Below are 22,061 nucleotides of genomic sequence, written 5' to 3'. Positions count from 1 at the left end.
ATGTTACCTTTATTTTGTTAGTCGTTACAATTACAACTATTCCCAGATTATTTAGTTTTTTTATGTTTAACTACTTTTGCACAATAAAACCACTTTATTAAAATAAATAATTAGTTTTAGAATCACGATTTTCTGAAAACCATTTATTTTTACTTTTAACATAATAAATCTATGTCTTGGGGAAATTGAGTTTATTTTTGTGAATAATAAAAAAATAATAATTTTGTAGCTTTTAACATGTTGAACTTTTTTATTTTTTTTACTAGTCCTACTAGGGGACTTGAATTTACGATCACTTGTATAATACTTTGCAATACTTCTGCTAAGCCTCTTTGGCTTCTGAACATGACAGAGCTCAAGGCCATGGGAAGGCTGACATATTACATATACACACATTGACTGTGGGATGCAATCTCTGAGTCTTTGTGTATTCTGGTGCGCACACACCTACAATATTTATGTGGACATATAAGTCTATTAAATCTATTGGAATATAATTATACTTTCACTATACTTTTATGTCTATATAACAGAACTTGCCTGAATCTGCTGTAAGTGCTATTCATCCAGGAGTGGCAGAACAGAGATGAATGTACCCCCAGGACAAGGTCCTTTTATCCTAAACCTAATTTTCCCATTCCGTGCATTCCTCTCTAAAACCATGCCTTTGGATTACTTAAGGTCTCCGACACAATGCCCTAAGGGGACATACATTCTCTCATTGTTACACCATAACAAGATGAGAAATATGTATTGTGTTTTCATGTATAAAGAAACCTGCATCTCAATGCATATAATAAAGAGGCACAAGTGTTTGCTTAATTGTCACAGCCCTTTCAAGAAATTGAGTATCATGGGTGCTGAGATCTGAACCCCACCGATCTAACGCTGATGGTATATTCTAAGGCCTTGTATACACATAATACATATTTCAAGTTCATTCATTTTCCATCTTTTGACAAGTCTTTTGATTAATCTTGTTGGACATTGATGGTTCTGGTTGGAGTGAACAGAACCCTTATCCCTTACATTTTAATTGTCTAATTCAGTTTTTGCAGGTGTTAAGAGTCTCAGTGTCTGTGTTTATCCAGCTAAGGGTAAGTTCAGACGGAGTTTTTTGGTCCGGAACCATGAGGTGGAGGCCACCTCAGGTTCTGGACCAAAAGCCGGGTAGCTGTGACTGAAACCCGCACACTCCGCTCCGGATTTGGTCCAATGGTTGGGCCTAGTTGGGAGGAGGGTGTGTCTTCAGGCCGAATCGCGAGGTGAAAAGGCCTGAAGAATGAGCATCATGTAGCCGGAAGAAACAGCTCCTGGAAAAAAGACCTGAGCAGCTCCCACTGATTTCAATGGGAGCCGTCTTTTTGGTCAGGATTTTGAGGTGGATACGGCCTCAAAATCCTGACCACAAAACTCCCTTACAGCCATGACTTTAACCCCTTCCTGCCACAGGCATTATTCATTTTTTTACTTCCCACTTTCCAAACGCCATGTCTTTTTTTTTTTTTTTCATTCACAGAGCCATATGAGGGTTTAGTGTTTCCGGTACAAATTGTACTTTGTAAATGTACCAATTAGTATACAATACAATTTACTGAGAAGCTGTAAAAAAAAATCTGAATGGGGTGGAATTGGAGAAAAACTGCTAGCAGAAAAAAAGGACCCATTGAAGTCAATGAGCGCCTTTTTTTCAGCACTGAAATTCCACACCAAATTCCTCACCATTTTCTTCCATGTGAATGGACCCTTTAGGATAGTTTTGTGTTTTATGTAGCAGAAGTACGTTTGGGGCTCCCTCAGGTACCAGGGCCTGAGAGCGATTGCTACTACTACATCCCCTATTGCTATGCTCGAGATTGGCATTCAGCCCTATGCCCAAGAAATCAACAAGAAAAAAAGTGATCCAATATCTAAGTAAGGACAAAAACTTTATGGAGGCATAAAAACGCCACATATAAAAGCAGTACTTCAGATGCGTACGTGTTTTGGATATAAGAATCCTTACTCATGGTATAACACACATTAAAGACTGCAGGAATAAATATTTCTGCCACCATTAAAAAAATGTCTGGTAGTGTTATGTGATTCCCATCTTCATCATAAACCATGGCATGGATACCATGGAATGTAATGTAGACCTTGAAATAGATTGTACAAAAATATAATCCCATATTTGATGTTCCCTAAAGACTTAATAATCTCAATAATGTAACAATGTAAATTAGTATCCCCAGGGATTCTTAGTGTTCACCTGAAGGATCTGATAAGCCTCCTGAATGAGCATCCTGCTATGTGCCATGTTGATCCTTTCCACGAGAAGGTCTCCTGATATTTTTTTTACTCCTGTAGGCTTCAAAACTTGAGAGTTGCCAATGTATTCAGTAACTACATGCTTGGCAACATTCAAGAAGCTACTGGTCCTAGAATGATAATTACATATAATTAGAAATGTCAGCCATATGTTCTAGAAACCTAACCTTTAATCTGGAGGTACATCCGACTAGTCCACAAATACTACAAATAATCATATACAGTCCTATGAAAAAGTTTGGGCACCCCTATTAATCTTAATCATTTTTAGTTCTAAATATTTTGGTATTTGCAACAGCCATTTCAGTTTGATATATCTAATAACTGATGGACACAGTAATATTTCAGGATTGAAATGAGGTTTATTGTACTAACAGAAAATGCGCAATATGCATTAAACCAAAATTTGACCGGTGCAAAAGTATGGGCACCTCAACAGAAAAGTGACATTAATATTTAGTACATCCTCCTTTTGCAAAGATAACAGCCTCTAGTCGCTTCCTGTAGCTTTTAATCAGTTCCTGGATCCTGGATAAAGGTATTTTGGACAAACAATTCAAGTTCAGTTAAGTTAGATGGTCGCCGAGCATGGACAGCCCGCTTCAAATCATCCCACAGATGTTCAATGATATTCAGGTCTGGGGACTGGGATGGCCATTCCAGAACATTGTAATTGTTCCTCTGCATGAATGCCTGAGGATTTGGAGCGGTGTTTTGGATCATTGTCTTGCTGAAATATCCATCCATCAACTTCGTCACTGATTCTTGAACATTATTCTCAAGAATCTGCTGATACTGAGTGGAATCCATGCGACCCTCAACTTTAACAAGATTCCCGATGCCGGCATTGGCCACACAGCCCCAAAGCATGATGGAACCTCCACCAAATTTTACAGTGGGTAGCATGTGTTTTTCTTGGAATGCTGTTTCTTTTTGGACGCCATGCATAACGCCTTTTTTTATAACCAAACAACTCAATTTTTGTTTCCAAAATGAAGCTGCCTTGTCCAAATGTGCTTTTTCATACCTCAGGCAACTCTATTTGTGGCGTACGTGCAGAAACGGCTTCTTTCTCATCACTCTCCCATACAGCTTCTATTTGTGCAAAGTGCGCTGTATAGTTGACCGATGCACAGTGACACCATCTGCAGCAAGATGATGCTGCAGCTCTTTGGAGGTGGTCTGTGGATTGTCCTTGACTGTTCTCACCATTCTTCTTCTCTGCCTTTCTGATATTTTTCTTGGCCTGCCACTTCTGGGCTTAACAAGAACTGTCCCTGTGGTCTTCCATTTCCTTACTATGTTCCTCACAGTGGAAACTGACAGGTTAAATCTCTGAGACAGCTTTTTGTATCCTTCCGCTGAACAACTATGTTGAACAATCTTTGTTTTCAGATCATTTGAGAGTTGTTTTGAGTAGCCCATGATGCCACTCTTCAGAGGAGATTCAAATAGTAGAACAACTTGCAATTGGCCACCTTAAATACCTTTTCTCATGATTGGATACACCTGGCTATGAAGTTCAAAGCTCACTGAGGTTACAAAACCAATTTTGTGCTTCAGTAAGTCAGTAAAAAGTAGTTAGGGGAATTCAAATCAATAAAATGATAAGGGTGCCCATACTTTTGCACCGGTCAAATTTTGGTTTAATGCATATTGCGCATTTTCTGTTAGTACAATAAACCTCATTTCAATCCTGAAATATTACTGTGTCCATCAGTTATTAGATATATCAAACTGAAATGGCTGTTGCAAACACCAAAATATTTAGAACAAAAAATGATTAAGATTAATAGGGGTGCCCAAACTTTTTCATAGGACTGTACATGACATAGTCTGTATTGGAGTTAATGTATTCCCTAGTGGAAATCCTTTTAACCCGGTTGGATTGAACAAATTTGCAAATTCTACAGGTAGAAGAATCACATGTATAAAAGCTGCAGCAATTCAGCCATGAATGTTTTTATAGGACACATGTGGTTTATATAAACGTGGAGATTACATAGTGCGCGGGAATGATGCCTTTCTGTATATAACATCATAACTAGAATGGAATATACTTAAATAAAATAGGAGATGTTTATTACTCTAGGCAATAAATCTCTAGTTTGGGTTATCATTTTTCGGGTCTGCTTGGGGACCCAAAAAACGGAAACCAAATATACTTAAAAAGTGGTTACCCATGGAAACCCACGGATCCGATAGTGTATAATTGGGTCTGCTGGATTTATGCCCAAAAAATGTAGTGAGAAAAGACCTGCTTGAATTTTCAAAGCGGAATGGGGACCGGAATCCTCAAGTGCTGACCAAGCGCAGATGTGAACCTAGTCTGAAGATATCCTGATTGTAGGGATGGCAGGAAAAGATCAAGCCAGACCACTAGGACAAGTCCCTTTAACCTTAAAGGCTTGGACCAAGTTATGAAGTTATAATTTCCTCATCTGTGGCGGTCCATTATTCTCATCCTATGATGAATGACAGCAACAGACATTCATAAGAGTAGTGTGAACAGTCCCTTAATGGCTTATTACTGGAAATGATGAACCTGCCAGACTTTCTCATAGCTCAAAATACCCTAACGCTAAGTCCCCAATCTGCAGAGAGGCAGCAGAGGAAAACTGCTGCATTTTACAGTATCAGCAAAGTTATTATTAGTGGAAGGAAAAATGCAGAGAAAAACACAGTGTAAAAAAAGCACAAAACATTTTTACTTTGCTACATAAGGTCTTAACCAAAATGTTTTAAATCAGACAATCCATGTTTTCCCCATGTAGTATGCAGTATGCTTGTTAAATGTTTGTTAATGTTACACAAACAATAAAATCTATCCAAAAAATACAATACAGCATTGAAGAAATCAATAATTGTCAGTGTGTTTTTTTTTTTAATTTCAGACAACAAATGTGATGCCAAAGTCAGATTGCTACATTCAGAGTGACCTAAGGAGACCACATATATACAGTAAGGCGAATACATTGTAACAGCTTTGTCACACACCTTCCCCTCCAGCAATTGTAGCTCTATACACATTCTTTTTCCTTGTGTGTAATTTCATTTTCTTGTCACACTATCTTATGTCACAGGTGACTCCTCCCAAACGTTACTCCCCAGGACTGATGTTCACATCCACACAGTGTTCTGGCAACTGACACAGAGCATGTTTGAGAGAATCAACCGTATAAATGGAGAGAGATTGACAACGATGTGGCCACAGTCTTGAGGAAGAGTCAGAAGAGGATGTAGGTCAGGCCAAAAAGGAGACAGAACTACGAAGCACTCGCTTGGACCTTGCACCACTTGTACCATATTGTGGACACTAAGCAACTCAGCATATACCTGCAACCTAAATATCATGGAACTGAATCTAGACCTGAACACCTTGAGTGACCAATTACAAAACAACGCACCCATTACACAACTGAGAAAGAAAGATGACTGGAAAAAAGGTGGTCGACTACTCTCCGGTCTTGTGGGCACCAATATCTTACTCTTCAGTGGTGCTTTAGCAACTTGTGTGTTCACTGAGGATGCGGACATCTATGAGTTTGACTTTCTTATTGTCCTGTCCATCATGATGGTCTTCTGTATTCTGTGGATGCTTTTTCAAATGTATTTTACATGGAAGCACAAAGATGCTATCCTCTTTAAGGATTGTCAGGCAGGACCAATATGGATGAGAGGTCAGTGACTTGGTGCAATCATTTACATTTTATTATGTTATTATTAATGGTGTTATTATTATTATTATTATTTATTAATTATTATTATTATTATTATTGGTATTATTATTATTTATTATGAATTATTATTATTATTATTATTATTATTATGTTATTTGGGTTGTTTTGTTTATTTAAGTCTTTTCTAAATGGATCTTTTTACACTAAAATGATAGAAAAGCGCACAAAGTAGGATGTTTATAAATGGAGCTATTACTTATGCTGGGTTCACATATGTTCTTTTTTTTGTTTTTTTTGTAGATTGTGAGCCCCACATAGAGCTCACAATGTACATTTTTCCCTATCAGTATGTCTTTTTTTTTTTTTGGAATATGGGATGGAAATCCATGCAAACACGGGGAGAACATACAAACTCCTTGCAGATGTTTTTTTTTTTGCCCTTGGCGGGATTTGAACACCAGGACTCCAGTGCTGCAAGGCTGCAGTGCTAACCACTGAGCCACCGTGTGGCCCCTCACATATGTTTTGGTATCCGTCAGGCTGAGATCCATCAGAGATCACGGATCAAAAAAAGTCCTGCAATCCTGACTTTTTTCATCTGACAATTTTATTTAAAAAATATCAGACATCCAAAAGACACCCAACGAGCCCGATTATAGTCAATGAGGTTCCTCAGGCTCCATTTATGGCCGCATATGCGTTCTTCTGGTCCTCCGATGGACCAAATAAACAAAAGCCTGGAGCAGATATGAATCTAGCCTCTGAAGTATGGAAAAAGATTGGTGTTTGTATAGCCCATTATGTACTACCTGAATTATTGCACCTGCATATAGATATCCTAATCCTGACCTTAGTGTCATATAAAGAAAGAGAATCTCCTCTTTCATATGACACCAAAAGTTTGTACGTTTTATAACACCCAAAGATATAACTTTATAAAGTGACCCTCCCCTCATTTTCTCTACATGTTACACAGCTTCATACTCCTGTACATAATAACATTCAGAGAGAGGCAGAAACAGCTCGAAATACAGAATTTAGGGAGCATTCACACGGAGTAACGCCGGCCGTAATTTGTGCTTATTTTTACTGGCATAGAAATGCGAGGGTCGCGTTTACGCGGCGTTTTTTTACTATGAGCGTATACGCAGCGTTTTTTTGCTCACGTAAACGCTCCATTTACGTTGCGTTAAAAAACACAGCGTAAACGGAGCGTTTATTTGAGCAAAAAACGCAGCATATACGCTCATAGTAAAAAAACGCCACGTAAACGCGACCCTCGCAATTCTACGCCAGTAAAAATCAGCACAAATTACGGCCGGCGTTACTCCGTGTGAATGCTCCCTAAGGGAAAGAGTGAAAAAATGCAGGATTTCACAGAAAGGATTAAAAATTTGCTAATAAAGTATATTACAAAATATATCAATGGAATACTGCCAGAAAATCAAAAGTTGTCTGAAAGTTTAGTTACACTTTAACTGGAAAAAGCCTCAGGGCTCATTCACATCTGCGCCCGGTCTCCGTTCTGCAGGTTTCCGTTTCCTGCACAAAACAGAGGCAGGAGATGGAAACCTGCAGGACTCTTTCTCGCCCATTCATTTGAATGGGTTTGAAAGATGTCCGGCCGTGAGCGCCGGTGAGCGTTTTATGCTCTCCGCCACAAAACTGTTTTTTAAAATCGGACACAGAGTCGGACATGCAGTACTCTGTGTCCGGTTTTAAAAAAACGGTTTCGCGGTGGAAAGCATAAAAATGCTCACGGCGAAGAAGACGGAAAGCTGAGAACGGAGACCCGAACACTAGTGTGAATCTAGCGTCACCTGAAATACAAAGTAAAATGTCCTACTTATCATTGCAATTTTAATAAAGCATATAATTCTTAACGAAAAAAACACCCTGTAAACCCAGCCGCAGGGCGTGCTTATGTGTTCAGGTTTTAACATGCTGTTTCTAAACCCAAAAGCAGAGTGCAAAAGTATAGAGAACAGACGCTACTTCTCCTTTATATTTCAGTCCATGGCTGGGTTTGGCTTCAAGAACTTCATCTGAGAACCTGAACCTATAAACACACCCACCCTAAAGCACGCTCTGTAATCAAACATACTAGCAATTAACCTAGTGCAATTAACCTAGCACTGACTACTTAAAGTCTAGCTGCTGGATTAGCAATGAAGATTGCAGGGAGTACATCTCCAAGGACTGGAACAGCCTGCTTATTTATAATGCACTGTATATACTAGGCACACTTTTAGGAACATTTTATTGTAAAGAATAAAAGTTACATTTTTATCAGCTATACCACATAGGGATAAACACTTTTTTTTCCAGGCAACCCCTTTATTCTCCAACAATATCATAAATATAGTGGAAAAATATAGTCATCAGAGCTGAGTTACAGGGTATGGTTACCTAAGAAAAGGATTGCTGAGGCTTCTAAAAAATTTGGGGCTAAGACACAGGTCTTTAAAAGAGTTCGGCAAGGGTTCCCCTTTAAATAAACAGTCACAGACCATATTGTTGAAGAGGGTCCTTCACTACCTCCATCAACTCTATACAACTTCTGATTCTGGCATAGGTGAAATTGTCTCTCTAGCCTGTACTGTTCCTGAGTAATCAGTGTTAGGCCGGGGCCCCACTGGATGTAAACGCCGCAATTTGCTCGCAGCGGAGACGCTGCTGGAAAAATCGCAGCGTTGTACAGTGCAAGCAAAGGGGATGGGATTCATGTGAATCCCATGCGCACTTTGCGGAAAAACCGCTGTGCGAACACGCTGCGATTTGCAAAGCCGTTGCGGCTTTGCAAATTGCAGCATGTCAATTATATCTACGGAAACGCCAGCGGCTTTTCCGTAGATATAATGTTAAGAAAAAGTCCGCAGAGGAAAACTCTGTGAACGTTCTCTTAAAAGCGCTGCGGAAAGAACCGCAATGCGTTTATGCACGGACCATGGTGCCTTAGTCTTAAAGGGATTCTGTCAGTAGAATCCCTTTTTTAACTAATTTTAAAGGTAGAACCATAGATATCCTTGCTATATAGATATAGATATATTCTTGCTAATAGATAGCCCTTGTTATGCTAATGAGTCTCCAGACAGAACAGGGGGCCTTCCCCCCTGCTCAAACAGCTGCGCCCCTCCGCCACATCTTCTGTGTTGTCTTCTTCTAGCGATCCAACGCTTGGACAGTTGGCTCCGCACTGTGCATTCAGCCCTAAACACAGCCCGGCTGAATAAGGGTGTGTTAAGTGGTTGATAAATACATTTCATGGCATAACCCCTGTCACTATAGTCACATCTATCGGACAAGACTGTTATGATATTGTGTGGTTGCTAATAAACAGATGGTGTGCAATGTAAACATTGGAGCGGTACCTGACACTGGTACAAGTTCTACAGTCCCTTCAAAGACCTAGAGTCCTTGGTGTCAGATCTCCACCAACCTCTTAGGACTGGTTCACATCTGCACTTGGTAATCCATTGAGGGAGTCTGCATGGGGACCCCAGAACGGACTACCAAGCGCACTGGCAAGCAGTGTGCACTGAAAGCACATGAACCCCATAGACTATAATGGGGTCCATGTGCTTTTCGCTTGCTGCCCGCACAAATCATTCAAACATGAATCTAGATCATGAAGTACTTTTCTGTCCGCATGTTCTGTGCAGACACTGCACGGAGAGCACAGGCCCCATTATAGTCTATGGGGTCCGTGTGCTTTCACTGCGTTTGTTATTCCGTTCAGGCGGTCCCCATGCGGATTCCCCAAACGGATTACGAAATGCAGATATGAACTAACCCTTAATGATGACCTATCCTGAGAATAGGGATTCAATAAAACATGCTGTAGACTTCCTCCTTCTGATAGATTCCCAGCAGTAAGGAGAGAAGCCATTAGGTAACCTACTATGTGTCTTGTGTAACTGTATAAAGATGAAGATGTGGGAAGAGGACATCCCTACCAGGTACCCGTGTACATACCATAAAATTGACTAAGGAACTGGTACTTTGAATGTAGATTATTGTATTGCTGCACCTTCTACCTACCTTGTTAAGATAATAACAAATCCCACCACTCGCATCTGACCAATGGTCACATGATGTTGCCGGCAATACTTTTGTGTAATCCACAAGATCCTGTGATCATTGACGGCTGGGGAGGTCCAGGGTTTTGGCCACTATGTGGTTGCCACCCGGTATTCACCATGTATGCCTTTACTATGATCCCTTTTTTCCAGCTGGCTCTTTTTCCAAGTCTTCAGCGTAGATTCATTTTATTTAAATATTCCTATGTTTTTCTTCTGATGTATACAAAGAATTTTTATATAGTAGAGTAAATATATATACTTCCATGGAAGAAGAGCACATCCTCTTTCATTTCTTCTTCATTCATCAATCTATCTGCTTCCTGATTTAGGATACTGATGAAATCACCTGTCAGTTCTGTCACACATGGTATGGGAGTGATATATAAACAAATCACTACACCTTGATAATCTCTATATGACATCACCCTTCTTCTTCTTCTCTATTGGAATATATTTTTCAATTGAGTGCTATTTATGGAGGTGTCCACCCCTAATTTAGCCCAAAGATGATTATGGACACTAATACCTCATGAACCCAATTCAATACTATATCAGGGCATCTTAACCAAACCCTTGAACTGCTGTAATTTACAAGGCGAAAAATGGGTGGTGACGAATTGACAGGTACAAGATATCACTTTGTGACACAGTATCAGGAAACAGCCAAACATTGAATGCACAAGTAAAAAATTTTAAAAATTTTTTTCTCTACAGACAGCATGATGAGATGATGCTTTAGTAATACTGTATATTTTCTGCTCCTCGGTATAGTATAATTAATATGTGTCCTGGGCAATTAACTGAATGTCAGGGATCACATAAGATATGTGAGGGTCACATGTCTGGCGTCATATTTAGTTCACTTTAGTTCTTCTACGGATACATTTCACAGGACTAAAGATGGACCATACCATTATTTTCTTTAGAAACAGACTACTGCACTGATAAAATAAAGCTGACTGAGCAAAATTATAAATATATATATATATTAGAAAAGTGTTTAGACCAAGCAAAACCAGTGGTGCATTGTTTTGTTTTTTTAAAGGGCATCTGCCACCAGAAACTAGAGATCAAACCAGCCACAATGCATTGTAGGGGACATCTTACTGAGTACCATCGTGCCTTCAGAGAGTCCAATAGATGCACCATTTCCTTAGAAATGCATTCTTTTACTCCTTGCTCGAGTGCAATGGGTGCTATGTTTTCAAACCTCAACACAGAGCCCTAGGTGTCTCTGACACTGCCCCCCCCCCCCCCCACACACACACACACACTACACTACACTTGAACTTAATTTTTATTTTTTTAAAAAATCAGCTTTTTCCAGTTGCATCTTTTGGACTATTTAAAGGTGCTCAGCATAATGTCCCCTACACTGTGTCTAATGTGATATTGAGGCCGAGACCCCACGTTGCAGAAATGCAGCTTTTTTGTTGTATATTTTGTTGCGATCTTCTGAGCCTAAGCCAGGAGTGGATTGAACAGAAGAGAAACCTATAAGAACTTCCTTTATATTTTCCATTCCTTGTGTAGCCATTGTTGCCTTTGGCTCAAAAAAAACGCAACAAGATTTGCAACAAAACCAATGCGTTTCCACAACATGGGTCCTCAGCCTCCTGCACACAAATGGCACAGATGTGGTTTTCACTGACTTATACATTAAAAATGATTTGACAGGGCCACAAATGCAGACATCAATTTGGCCCGAACACACAGCCACAAAAACAACGGCTGTGTATATGGACCCATTGAAATGTATCGGTCTGTACTTACATCCACGGTTGGGGATAAAAAGTATGGTCATATGCATTACAGTTTAATATCTCCACATACCTCATATTAACAGCAGTTAACCCTATCATGTCCCTCACATTAAGCTCTGTGCTTCACATAAGGGTTACTGATATGTGAGACATATGGGGATTATAAGTAAATATCTTCATTATTGAGGTCCTTTATTAGCACCTCCATATGTCTCACATATTAGTAACCCTTATGTAAGACTAGCATATGCCGGCGACTTCGTCTGCGGGTTGGTGTTTGCATCGACCTGCGTAAACTTATGCAATTGCTGCCAGTGGTGTTCGGCACGTTTTTGGTGCGTTTTTTTACACGTGTAAAAAATGTCATTGAAGTCAATGGGAGTTTGATTTTTACACGTGTATTCTTTACACATGTATTATGCAAAAATGAGCGCGCGTTTACTTCGTGTGCACAGGCCCTTAGATGCGCTAAGTCCAATATTTAGACGAAATGTTTAGTAATGGGGTTAACGATGGGTGGCTAAGATGTAGAGAATGTCTACAGAATTATTAGATGTTTCTTCCATTGCATATGTATGCCTGATGAAGTTTATAGATGTTTTATATGCACTAAAATATTATCTTTGTAGGTGGAATCATTCTATTTGCACTTGGCACACTGGTTATGGCATCTTTTAAAATTGTATATGCAGTTCAGCACATGGACTGCTCATCACCCCTGAAAATTATCCAGCCTGTAATTCAGGCCATCTTTGTTATTGTACAGGTGAGATCAAATGGACGTACTCTTGTGTTTCTTACAGGATTGTCCACACTGACATCTCACAGGAGCTGTGTCTAGGTTCCTCTATCTTGTTGAATCTTGTGCTCACCAAAGTACTATGTGTAAGGCTCGGTTCACATCTGGGTTCGGGTTTCCGTTCAGGGAGTCCGCTTGGTGACCCCCCGAACAGAAATCTATGCGCATAAAAAAGCGGTTACCTAGAAACCCGTGGACCCCATAGATTATAATGGGGTCTGTGAGGTTTCCACTCAAAACATACGGAGAGAAAAGTGGCGCTTGCAGAACTTTTTTCTCTGCATGTTTCGTGGAAACCAAGCCAAAACCACAAGCAACCCATTATAGTCTATGGGGTTCGTGGGTTTCCTAAGTAACCGCTTTTTCATGTGTATAGGTTTCTGTTCGGGGACATTATATCACATAGGGTTCACCAGATTAAACTAACTTCTCTAGCTGTATATCTTTGAAATGTAGGAGGAAACACTCACACATACAAACACAGTGAGAGCACACAAGATGTTGTCCTTGGATGTATTTGACTCTAGGACTCCAGTGCTGCAAGGCAACCGTACTAACCACGGAGCCACCATGCTGCTTGCTTTGATCGATTTGGCACCGCTTAAGAATGCCTAGTCTAAGTTTTCACTTTGACTTAAGAAAATATTAGTAAATCTGCCCAATTATCTCTCTATATAAAAAGCATATTTATCATACGCATTTCATTTCAAGAGTTTGCACTACCTTTGTGTATTTACCCTAAAAGGTGCCTTCTTTTGTCTTTTAGACATGCTTTCTTTGGATATCCTGCAAACATTGTGTCCAGATATATATAAATGCCACCAGGTAAACTCTAAAATTCTACAAGTAGACTAATTAAATGAATAGTCAATAATAAGAACTCCTTTATTTGAAAGGCACAGGATATGCCACATGTCTGATAAATGTGGGTCTGTCCCTCGACTCTCCTGAGCCCATCCTCTCATAGAGCTACACTGTTTCCATATCTCCTATAGAAGTGAAAGGAAGTTACAGAAACAACATTACTTACTATTGTACCCCTTTTCTGTAACTCCCATTTACTTCTATGGGAATTACAGAAACAGCGTAGCTCAGAGAGCTACGCTATTTTTGTAAAGCGCAACCATCGGTAACAGTTTTGTTTGTGAAGGTCGAGATGAGGGAATGCCAGGGGGCAGAGTCTGTGTTCATTTTAGGTGTATAGGTGTAACCTGCATCTATCAAACATTTATGTTCTGTAGATATGCCAAAAATCTATTTTGTGGGAAAAAACCCTTTAAGGCTAAGTCTTCATGTTACGAAAAAGCTGTTTCAGGCTGGGGCCCCACAGGTCACCGTGGGAAAAATTGCAGCGTTTTACAGTAAGTGCAAAGTGGATGGGATTCTAGCAAATCTCATGTCCACTTTGTGGCAAAAACCACAATGTGGGCACACTACGATTTCCAAAACCATCACGGTTTTGGAAATTGCAGCATGTCAATTATATCTACAAAAACACCGGTGGTTTCCCCAAAGATATAATTGACGCATATACTCGAGTATAAGCCGACCCGAATATAAGCCGAGGCCCCTAATTTTACCACAAAAAACTAGGAAAACTTATTGACTCGGGTATAAGGCTTGGTTCACATTACCGTAGGTGTCCGACAGCTAGTGTCAGTGTCCGTAGCTAATGTCCGCGCAAGATTTTAGCAACAGACACTAGCTGTGTCAGTCTACAATTTCCATTAATTTAAATGGGATATTATGTTGTCTCCTTAAGTGTCCGCTTACAAAGATGTCCGATTTTTCAAGCGGACAGAAAAACCCTTCGATTTTTCGTTTTCCATCTTTAATTTCCCCCCCCCCCCTTTCCAAACCCCACAACTTTTTAATTTTTCCACTCTCAGAGCCATATGATGTCTCAAGTTTTCCAGGACAAATTTTTCTTCATGATGTCACCATTAATTATTATGTACAATGTACTGGGAAGTTGGAAAAAAATTCAGAATGGGGTGTATTTGAAGAAAAAGTGCATTTGTGCGATTTTCTTACGGGGGTTTGTTTTTACGGAGTTCACTGTGCAGCCAAAATAACATGTCACCTGTATTCTATGTTTCGGTACGATTCCGGGGATACCTAATTTATATGGTTTTATATAATTTATATACATATTAAGCCCTTAACAAAAATCCAAAACTGTGCCAAAAATTTCATACTGTGTCGTATCATAGTCAAGTGGCTTCATTGCTCCGTGGTGTGTATGTGCAGTGGTAGTCAAGTCTAATATTCTAACTTCAGGGGGGAAGGGCACCATTTCAATATTTACCTCAGGCAGTAGCAAAGCTAGAATGGGCCCTGGCTGAAACAATGGATTCTGCTAACATTTATGATCATTGAAAAAAGTCCAGCAGATAGAGGCAGTCTTATGTTCTGGGGAATGTTCTGCTGCGAAGTCTTGGGCCTGGCACCCTTACTGACTTTGTTGTTGCAGTTTTGCATGAGCTTCTGGTATTTTGCACTAATGGTCAGGTGCTTTGCTCCACAATTCTCACACTATTTGAATAACAATCTAAAGCAACCTTGTAATATTTCATCATTGCATCAACATAACATCTACTCTACATTCTTACACTGCTGAGGATCCTCCTTATACTGTATATGGTATGTCATCTCTCTAATAGATTAAAGGCTTGAAGTGAACAGTATAAAATATGAGACAGCTCCACCCAGTATGAATGAAACTGGCATACATCCCATGTTCATTGTATGTAAATCATTCTGGGAATCATGAACTGTGAATATCAATATAAATATACATGCTTACTTCTATATGTAGCACCATGATGACGCCACAGCTGCAGTTCAACCAAGTCCAGCAAGACTCTTGATGTATTTCATGCTGTAGTTTTACATGAGGTTTTGCTAAGTTACAGATTGAATATACCGTACTCAAAATACTTATGAAATTGGATGAAAATCTCATGTCTATGGTGTCCTCCCAACTCTCCCCTGACCGACGATGTTGGGTAAAGGAAGGATAGGGCATGTACATCCTTTTGTTCTCAGGAAAGGTGATCTCCTGCCAGAGATGTATGGCAGCAGCCAGGGATGTAACTATAGGCTCACAGGCCCTGGTACAAGAGCTCAGCTTGGGTCTCCCTATGCAACTTCCTCTCCAAACCATCAGCTATGTCCCATTTTCACATTTAAGGAGCATTTACATTTCCCTTTCCTTCTCTATCTGGGCCCAGACCCAGGGGCGTAACTACCGCAGAGGCAGCAGAGGCGGCTGCCACAGGGCCCGGGCCATTAGGGGGCCCGGTGACAGCCGCTACCGCTTCGTTTTTAAAAAAAAAATAGGCTGTTAGGACCCCTATTCACTTGTCAATCCTGGCTGGGCCAGGATCAGCAAGTGACACCACGGGGCCCACAAAGACTATCATTATACTCGGGAGTCTTTGCAGACCCCCGAGTATAACGATCGGCGGATCGGGAGAGGTAAGGGAACATAACAAACTGTTACTTACCTCTCCACGATCCTGCCAGGCCTCCTTTCTGATGTCTCTGACGTCACATGAACCCGGCCTGCGTCCTGGGTCATGTGACGTCTGACGTCATTTCATAAGGACGCCAGCGGAGAAGACCGCGTAGGAGCTGGGGACAGGTAAGAAACAGTAATTTTTTTATGTTTTTTTATGTTATCTGAAAAGACCCCAGAGTATAATAATTGTATATGGGTGTCCACTATGGGGTATAATACTGTGTGCAGGGGCCACTGAGGGACATAATACTGTGTTCAGGGGCCACTATGGGGGATAATACTGTTTGCAGGGGCCACTATGGGGGATAATACTGTGTGCAGGGGCCACTATGGGGGATAATACTGTGTGCAGGGGCCACTATGGGGGATAATACTGTGTGCAGGGGACACTAATGGACATAATACTGTGTGCAGGGTCCACTATGGGTCATAATACTGTGTGCAGGGGCCACTGAGGGACATAATACTGTGTTCAGGGGCCACTATGGGGGATAATACTGTATGCAGGGGCCACTATGGAGGATAATACTGTGTGCAGGGGCCACTATGGGGGATAATACTGTGTGCAGGAGCCACTATGGGGGATAATACTGTGTGCAGGGGACACTAATGGACATAATACTGTGTGCAGGGTCCACTATGGGTCATAATACTGTGTGCAGGGCTTACTAAGGGACATAATAGAGTGAACAGGAGGGGGTCGGTTGAGGTCTTCGACGTCGGTGTTGGTTGGGGGGGGGGGGCATGTCAAAAGTTCGCCATGGGGCCCCGCCATTCCTAGTTACGCCACTGCCCAGACCACCATTATTCCATATAACTGTGCCTATCAACCCCACAGAGTCTGATCAGCAGCTACATTTCATATTAAATGGTCTATTGTCTTCTTTCTGAAGTGAAAGGCTGTGGTATCATTCCTTGTCTCACTTTAGAGCACCAGAGGGCAGGGGTGATACATTTACAGTACACAGACTGACACCTATCAAAGGAAATCAGAACAGAAATCAACTTTAGTGTGATGAGAGTGACCTGCGGAGCCCCCTTGACATCTGGGCCTGGACATAACTGTAGCCACTGTCAGCATTAGAGTTACACCAGTGACAGCAGCTCAATCCCAATCCCAACAACAGTCTCGTCCCAATTTGGCCACATGTATGTGTATGGGAGGGTTGAGTAGAATGAGGGTAAATTCACACAGAGTTTTTTGGTCAGGATTTTGAGGCCGTATCCGCCTCTAAATCTCAACCAAAAAGAAGCTTCTTCCGGCTCCCAGAAAAAAGAAGCGAGATGCTCATTCTTCAGGCCGTTTCGCCTCGCGATTCGGCCTGAAGACACTCCCTCCTCTGGACTAGGCCCATTCATTGGGCCTAATCTGGAGCGGAGTACATGGCTGGATGCCGATGCAGTGCAGCGGCTTTCAGTCCTGGCTACCCAGCTTCTGGACGGGAACCTGAGGCGGCCTCCGTCTGAACTTACCCTAAGTGTCAGCTGAACAAACATTTGAGTGTCAGCTGTTGGAGCTGTGTGAGCACCTTTAAGCACAAATGTGCATCTTGTAACCTTTCTTCAGTATAACAAAATAACCTTTGTGCTAAATTCATGTATGGTATTACATCTCTTAATAGAATCAAGGCTTGTTGTGAGCAGACTAATACATAATAGAGCTGCACCCAGCATTCATTAAACTGGCAGCTATCCCAAGTCTACGTAAGTCTTTCTTGCAATTATGGTAAACATTAATATAAATATATATTTAGTACAGACGTAAAACTGGTGAGAGTGAGCAGGACATGTGCCCACGGTGCAGTCAGGATTGAGGCAAATGTAGCAGCCTGGCTTTGCTACTATTTTAAAAACGGTTATAGGTAATAGGTTAGAGAATAAGGGTCTCAGCAGTCAGACCCTCAGCAATCCTAGGAATGGGGTGTTGAATCCCTGATGGGAATGCAGTTGAGGGAATTACAAACCCTACATCTATTCACTTCAATGAAAGAGCCAGAGATAGATGAAGTACAGCACTTTGCTTTTTCCAATGCTTCCTTTGAAGTGAGCAGGGAGGCTTCTGACTCTACCAGTGGTTGGAACTCTTTTATTCCCACAGTGGGGGTAAAACACCCTCATTCTATTAATAAAAGATAAATAATATGATTCATGGTATAACCCCTTAAAGATATCAAATTGTGCTGCAGTCGCCTGGTACACTTACAGATCACTAAATTGTAAGCATTCTGTACAGGTTAGCAAACTTACAAGTCAGATGACTGCAGTATAATCTGATAAGACACATATCTATCTATAGATGTAGCACACTAGGCACCATACAATACAAGAATGCTATTAATGTATTGCAACATTCAAATAGCCAACATGTAGGACAGTGAGCTACATTAATAACATATTTGCGCCTGGTGAACTGCATTAACAGGTTAGGCTCGGTTCACATCTGCGCCCGATCTCTGTGCAGGCATTCCCTTTCCAGTTCCGCATGAAACCGAACGAAAACCAAGCGGACCCCATTATAGTCTATGGGGTCGGTGGGTTTCCTAAGGAAACTGTTTTTTATGTGGATTAGGTTTTCGTTCAAGGGGTCCCCAAGTGGATCCCCCGAATGGAAACCCAGGCTTAGATGTGAACCTAGCCTTAGGAAACCTCACATTAGAATATATCTATATTTATACTTATAGGGTTTTGTTTTGTTTTTATCACAGAAAGTAATGGTATTGGTAAAGTATTGCTAAGGGCTGGCTTAGATCTGCAGCAGTGCCCTCTATACAGCAATGCCTTCAGGTCACACTGCATATACTTAAATTGTGGTGTAATGTACGCTGCAGAAGCTCTACAGTAGTGTCTCTTAGATAAGTCATCAATATCTGATTTGAGACGGTCTGATCAACACATGAAAAATCCCAGTTGACGACCGTCTGGCCACATTGCCACTCTCAAGGTGCCCTACAAAACAAAGAAATTACATGATCCATTTTCAGCAATTGAGCAATTCCATGTTTTGGTTCCATAGGGGGAGCCAAAAAATGAGAGAGAGCATCAGCGACATTGTTCTGCACCCCAGGAATGTGGAAAGCAACAACACAGGCATTAGGCGTCAAACACTCCTAAACCAAACGGTGAAGGACCATATGCTGAAGGACCTTATCAATCAGACCTGCCGAAACCCACTCCTCAGGCCACTGAATGATTCACCAGCTCCCCTGACAGAAGGCACCAAAGCCAATGCTACCCACCATGTCAATATGAAGCTCACAATCAAATGCATAAACTGCGTCTTCCATCCAAAATGAACGACCATTATATTGTTCCAAGAACAAATCCCAAATCACCCCGAAGCTCCGATGGCAAAATAATAAAGTGTGACGAGACAGTCACTCTAGGTGTAGCTTCCCCAAGCTGTGACAAAAAATTCACCCCATGAGCATGCTTAAAAGAAACTGCAGCTCCCTTAATTGCAGCTTTTTTTCTGATATGCTCTCCGGACCTCATCCCTCAAAGCCAACAATTTATCCTCAGTCAACCCAATGTGATCAGTATCAATGGTGATACCCAAAAAACTCTCAGGTACCTCTGTTTTGTCCACTGCTAAAGGCAACCAAGGAACAAACCGAAGCATCGACCAGGCTGATACACAAAAAAAATTGTCTAAATAGTGAACAAAAGAGGGACAACCATAAATGTCCTGCACCCCCCGGACTCGAAGGATCTCTTTCGCTGCAACTTTCCACCACTACTGGCCTCTATCAGAGCCAATTGCAATCGCTGGTCCACTGGCGCCTTTGCCTGGTTGGGAGGTACACCATATTCAAAATGAACATCTTGCCTTGCCTCCTCTTCCTTATGCAGATGCTTCCCATCCAAATCCCTATGCTCTTTCTCAGGTCTCTCACCTCCACCAAACGACAATTTATTTGGTCAGGCAGGCCTGTGCGAGTGGGTAAGGCCCTTCTCTTCCGCCCCAAAAATTGTGGTGGATTATCCCTCCCAGACCTGAATTGCTCGATCACGTCTTTCGCAACTGGCGCCGTCATGGGACCTTCCGTATCTGTCGCCTCCGAGATGATGTGGGATGGAATATGCTTTCAGGCCCTCAAACCTCTCCTGAATTGCCTTCCCTGGACGCATGGTAGGAGATGCAGTTCCGCCACTTTCTGAACTCTCCCCCCCTTCCCCCACGGAGATCCACACTGAACCTACTCCCCTAGAGAGGATCTGTGTTGGAAACAGTCCCCTTCACCACTCCCTCTCACTAGTCTACCGACTGCTGATTGTGCCCCGGAGGACTTTGTTCCCCCATTCATGCTTAAGTGGGAATCTGATTTGTCCCTTTCCCTCTCCCAGGACCAGCGAAGACGTATCTTCTGCCTCTCTCATGCTACCTCTATCAGCTCTCGCTACCTGGAGGCCAACTACAAAATCTTGTCCCGTTGGTATAGAGTCCCCACGAGAGTAAAGACTATGTTTCCCCAGGCCTCCCCTCTGTGTTGGCAATGTGGCGGAGAGGAGGGCACCATGCTCCATATTTTTTGGTCTTGCCCAGCCCTGTCGTCCTTTTGGGAAGGAGTCAAGCGGATCACCCTCCAGTTCACCAAGACCTCCCACCACTTGGGCCCTGCACTGTTTCTCCTCAACCACTGTGAGTCCCTGTAAAAGTCTTTAAATGCTCCCTGCTCAGATTCCTGGTCCTTGCTGCCCGGGAAGCGAGTTGAAGCTCCCCCTCTCTCCCTCTGGATTTCGAAGGTCAACAAGATAATGCGCATGGAGAATCTCACCTCCTTCCTGCACGGCACAACTGAGGTATACATCAGAACCTGGTTTTATTGGTTCATGTTTCAGCAATCTGGAGAGTATCGGACGCTACTGGGCTCTGATCCTCCCCCTGGCTGAAAGTCCCTCAGCCCACCACAACTACCTAGATACTGATATCTTTCAAGCCTCCATCCCCAGGTCGTGGTCTGAGCTACCTGGTGGAAGTGGACGACTTAGCCTGTCTCCTACCCGCTCGCACCCACCACCACCCTCTAAACCCTCATCACTGTTTGTGTGCACCTCCACACCACCTTTTTATATATATATTTTTTCTCTCTTTCTTTCTCCCTTTCCCCCCCTTTTTTTCTTCTTCTTTCCTTTCTTCTTCTCTCTGTCCTTATCGCCTTCTCTCCCCTCCCCCCCTTGTACTGCTCCCTATTGTCATTTCCACTTTATGATGGTTTATTTCATGTGTTTAACTATGTACCCTGACGTTCTCGGGGCATTTGTTGGTCCTGTTACATGTTACTGTATGTTTTATTTTCTCCTTGCAAATTCCTTAATAAAAACTGAATTAAAAAAAATAAATGTCCAGCACCACCAACTCCAAAAATGAGTTAAACTCCTCAAAAAAAGTGGAACACAAAAAACACCCTATCAACACAGCAATCAACAAAATAATCACTGTCCCAAAAACGGCCCAACAAATGTATCAGGGTGCACCAGCAACAACTGAGACGCTGCGTCTTTATCTATTTTCATGAGTAAAGACCTTTTAGGGCCCGTTCACACGGGCACAGAGGTGGCGGATTATGGTGCGTAATCCTCGTCATAATCCACCCCTCACAATGGTGGTCTATGGAGAAGTGACATGACCTATCTTGAGGCGGATTCCACCTCAGCAAGTCAATAGAAGTGAATGGGAGGCGGAAACCGCATCACGGTTTTTGGCAAAAACCACGACCAATAACCGCAGCGTGGTTTTTTACAGTCCATTCACTGTCCGGGAGGGAAAAAACGCCTGGCGTTTTCTGAAGCGTTTTTTTTTTTTTTACCAAAAACCGCTCTAGAAAACGCTCCAAAAAACGTCTCAAGGTCCAAAAACCGCTTCCTAATTACTAAGCTTTTTTTTTCTGGACCAAATTACGCCAC

General features: G+C 41.8%; 1 protein-coding gene across 1 annotated transcript in view; it reads left to right on the top strand.

Moving 5' to 3' along the window:
* The first annotated feature begins 5,662 nt into the window (after positions 1-5,662).
* Positions 5,663-22,061, top strand: part of LOC142208635 (proton channel OTOP2-like) — a 30,165-nt gene continuing 13,766 nt past the window's right edge. The window contains exons 1-3 of the mRNA XM_075277264.1: positions 5,663-5,990; positions 12,465-12,601; positions 13,401-13,459. Of these exons, the coding sequence (XP_075133365.1) occupies positions 5,663-5,990; positions 12,465-12,601; positions 13,401-13,459 (524 nt within the window). The remainder of the gene's footprint in view (positions 5,991-12,464; positions 12,602-13,400; positions 13,460-22,061) is intronic.

The sequence above is a fragment of the Leptodactylus fuscus genome, chromosome 6 (assembly GCF_031893055.1).
Source record: "Leptodactylus fuscus isolate aLepFus1 chromosome 6, aLepFus1.hap2, whole genome shotgun sequence".
Taxonomy (NCBI): Eukaryota; Metazoa; Chordata; class Amphibia; order Anura; family Leptodactylidae; genus Leptodactylus; species Leptodactylus fuscus.
This window is presented reverse-complemented; position numbering and strand designations above follow the sequence as displayed.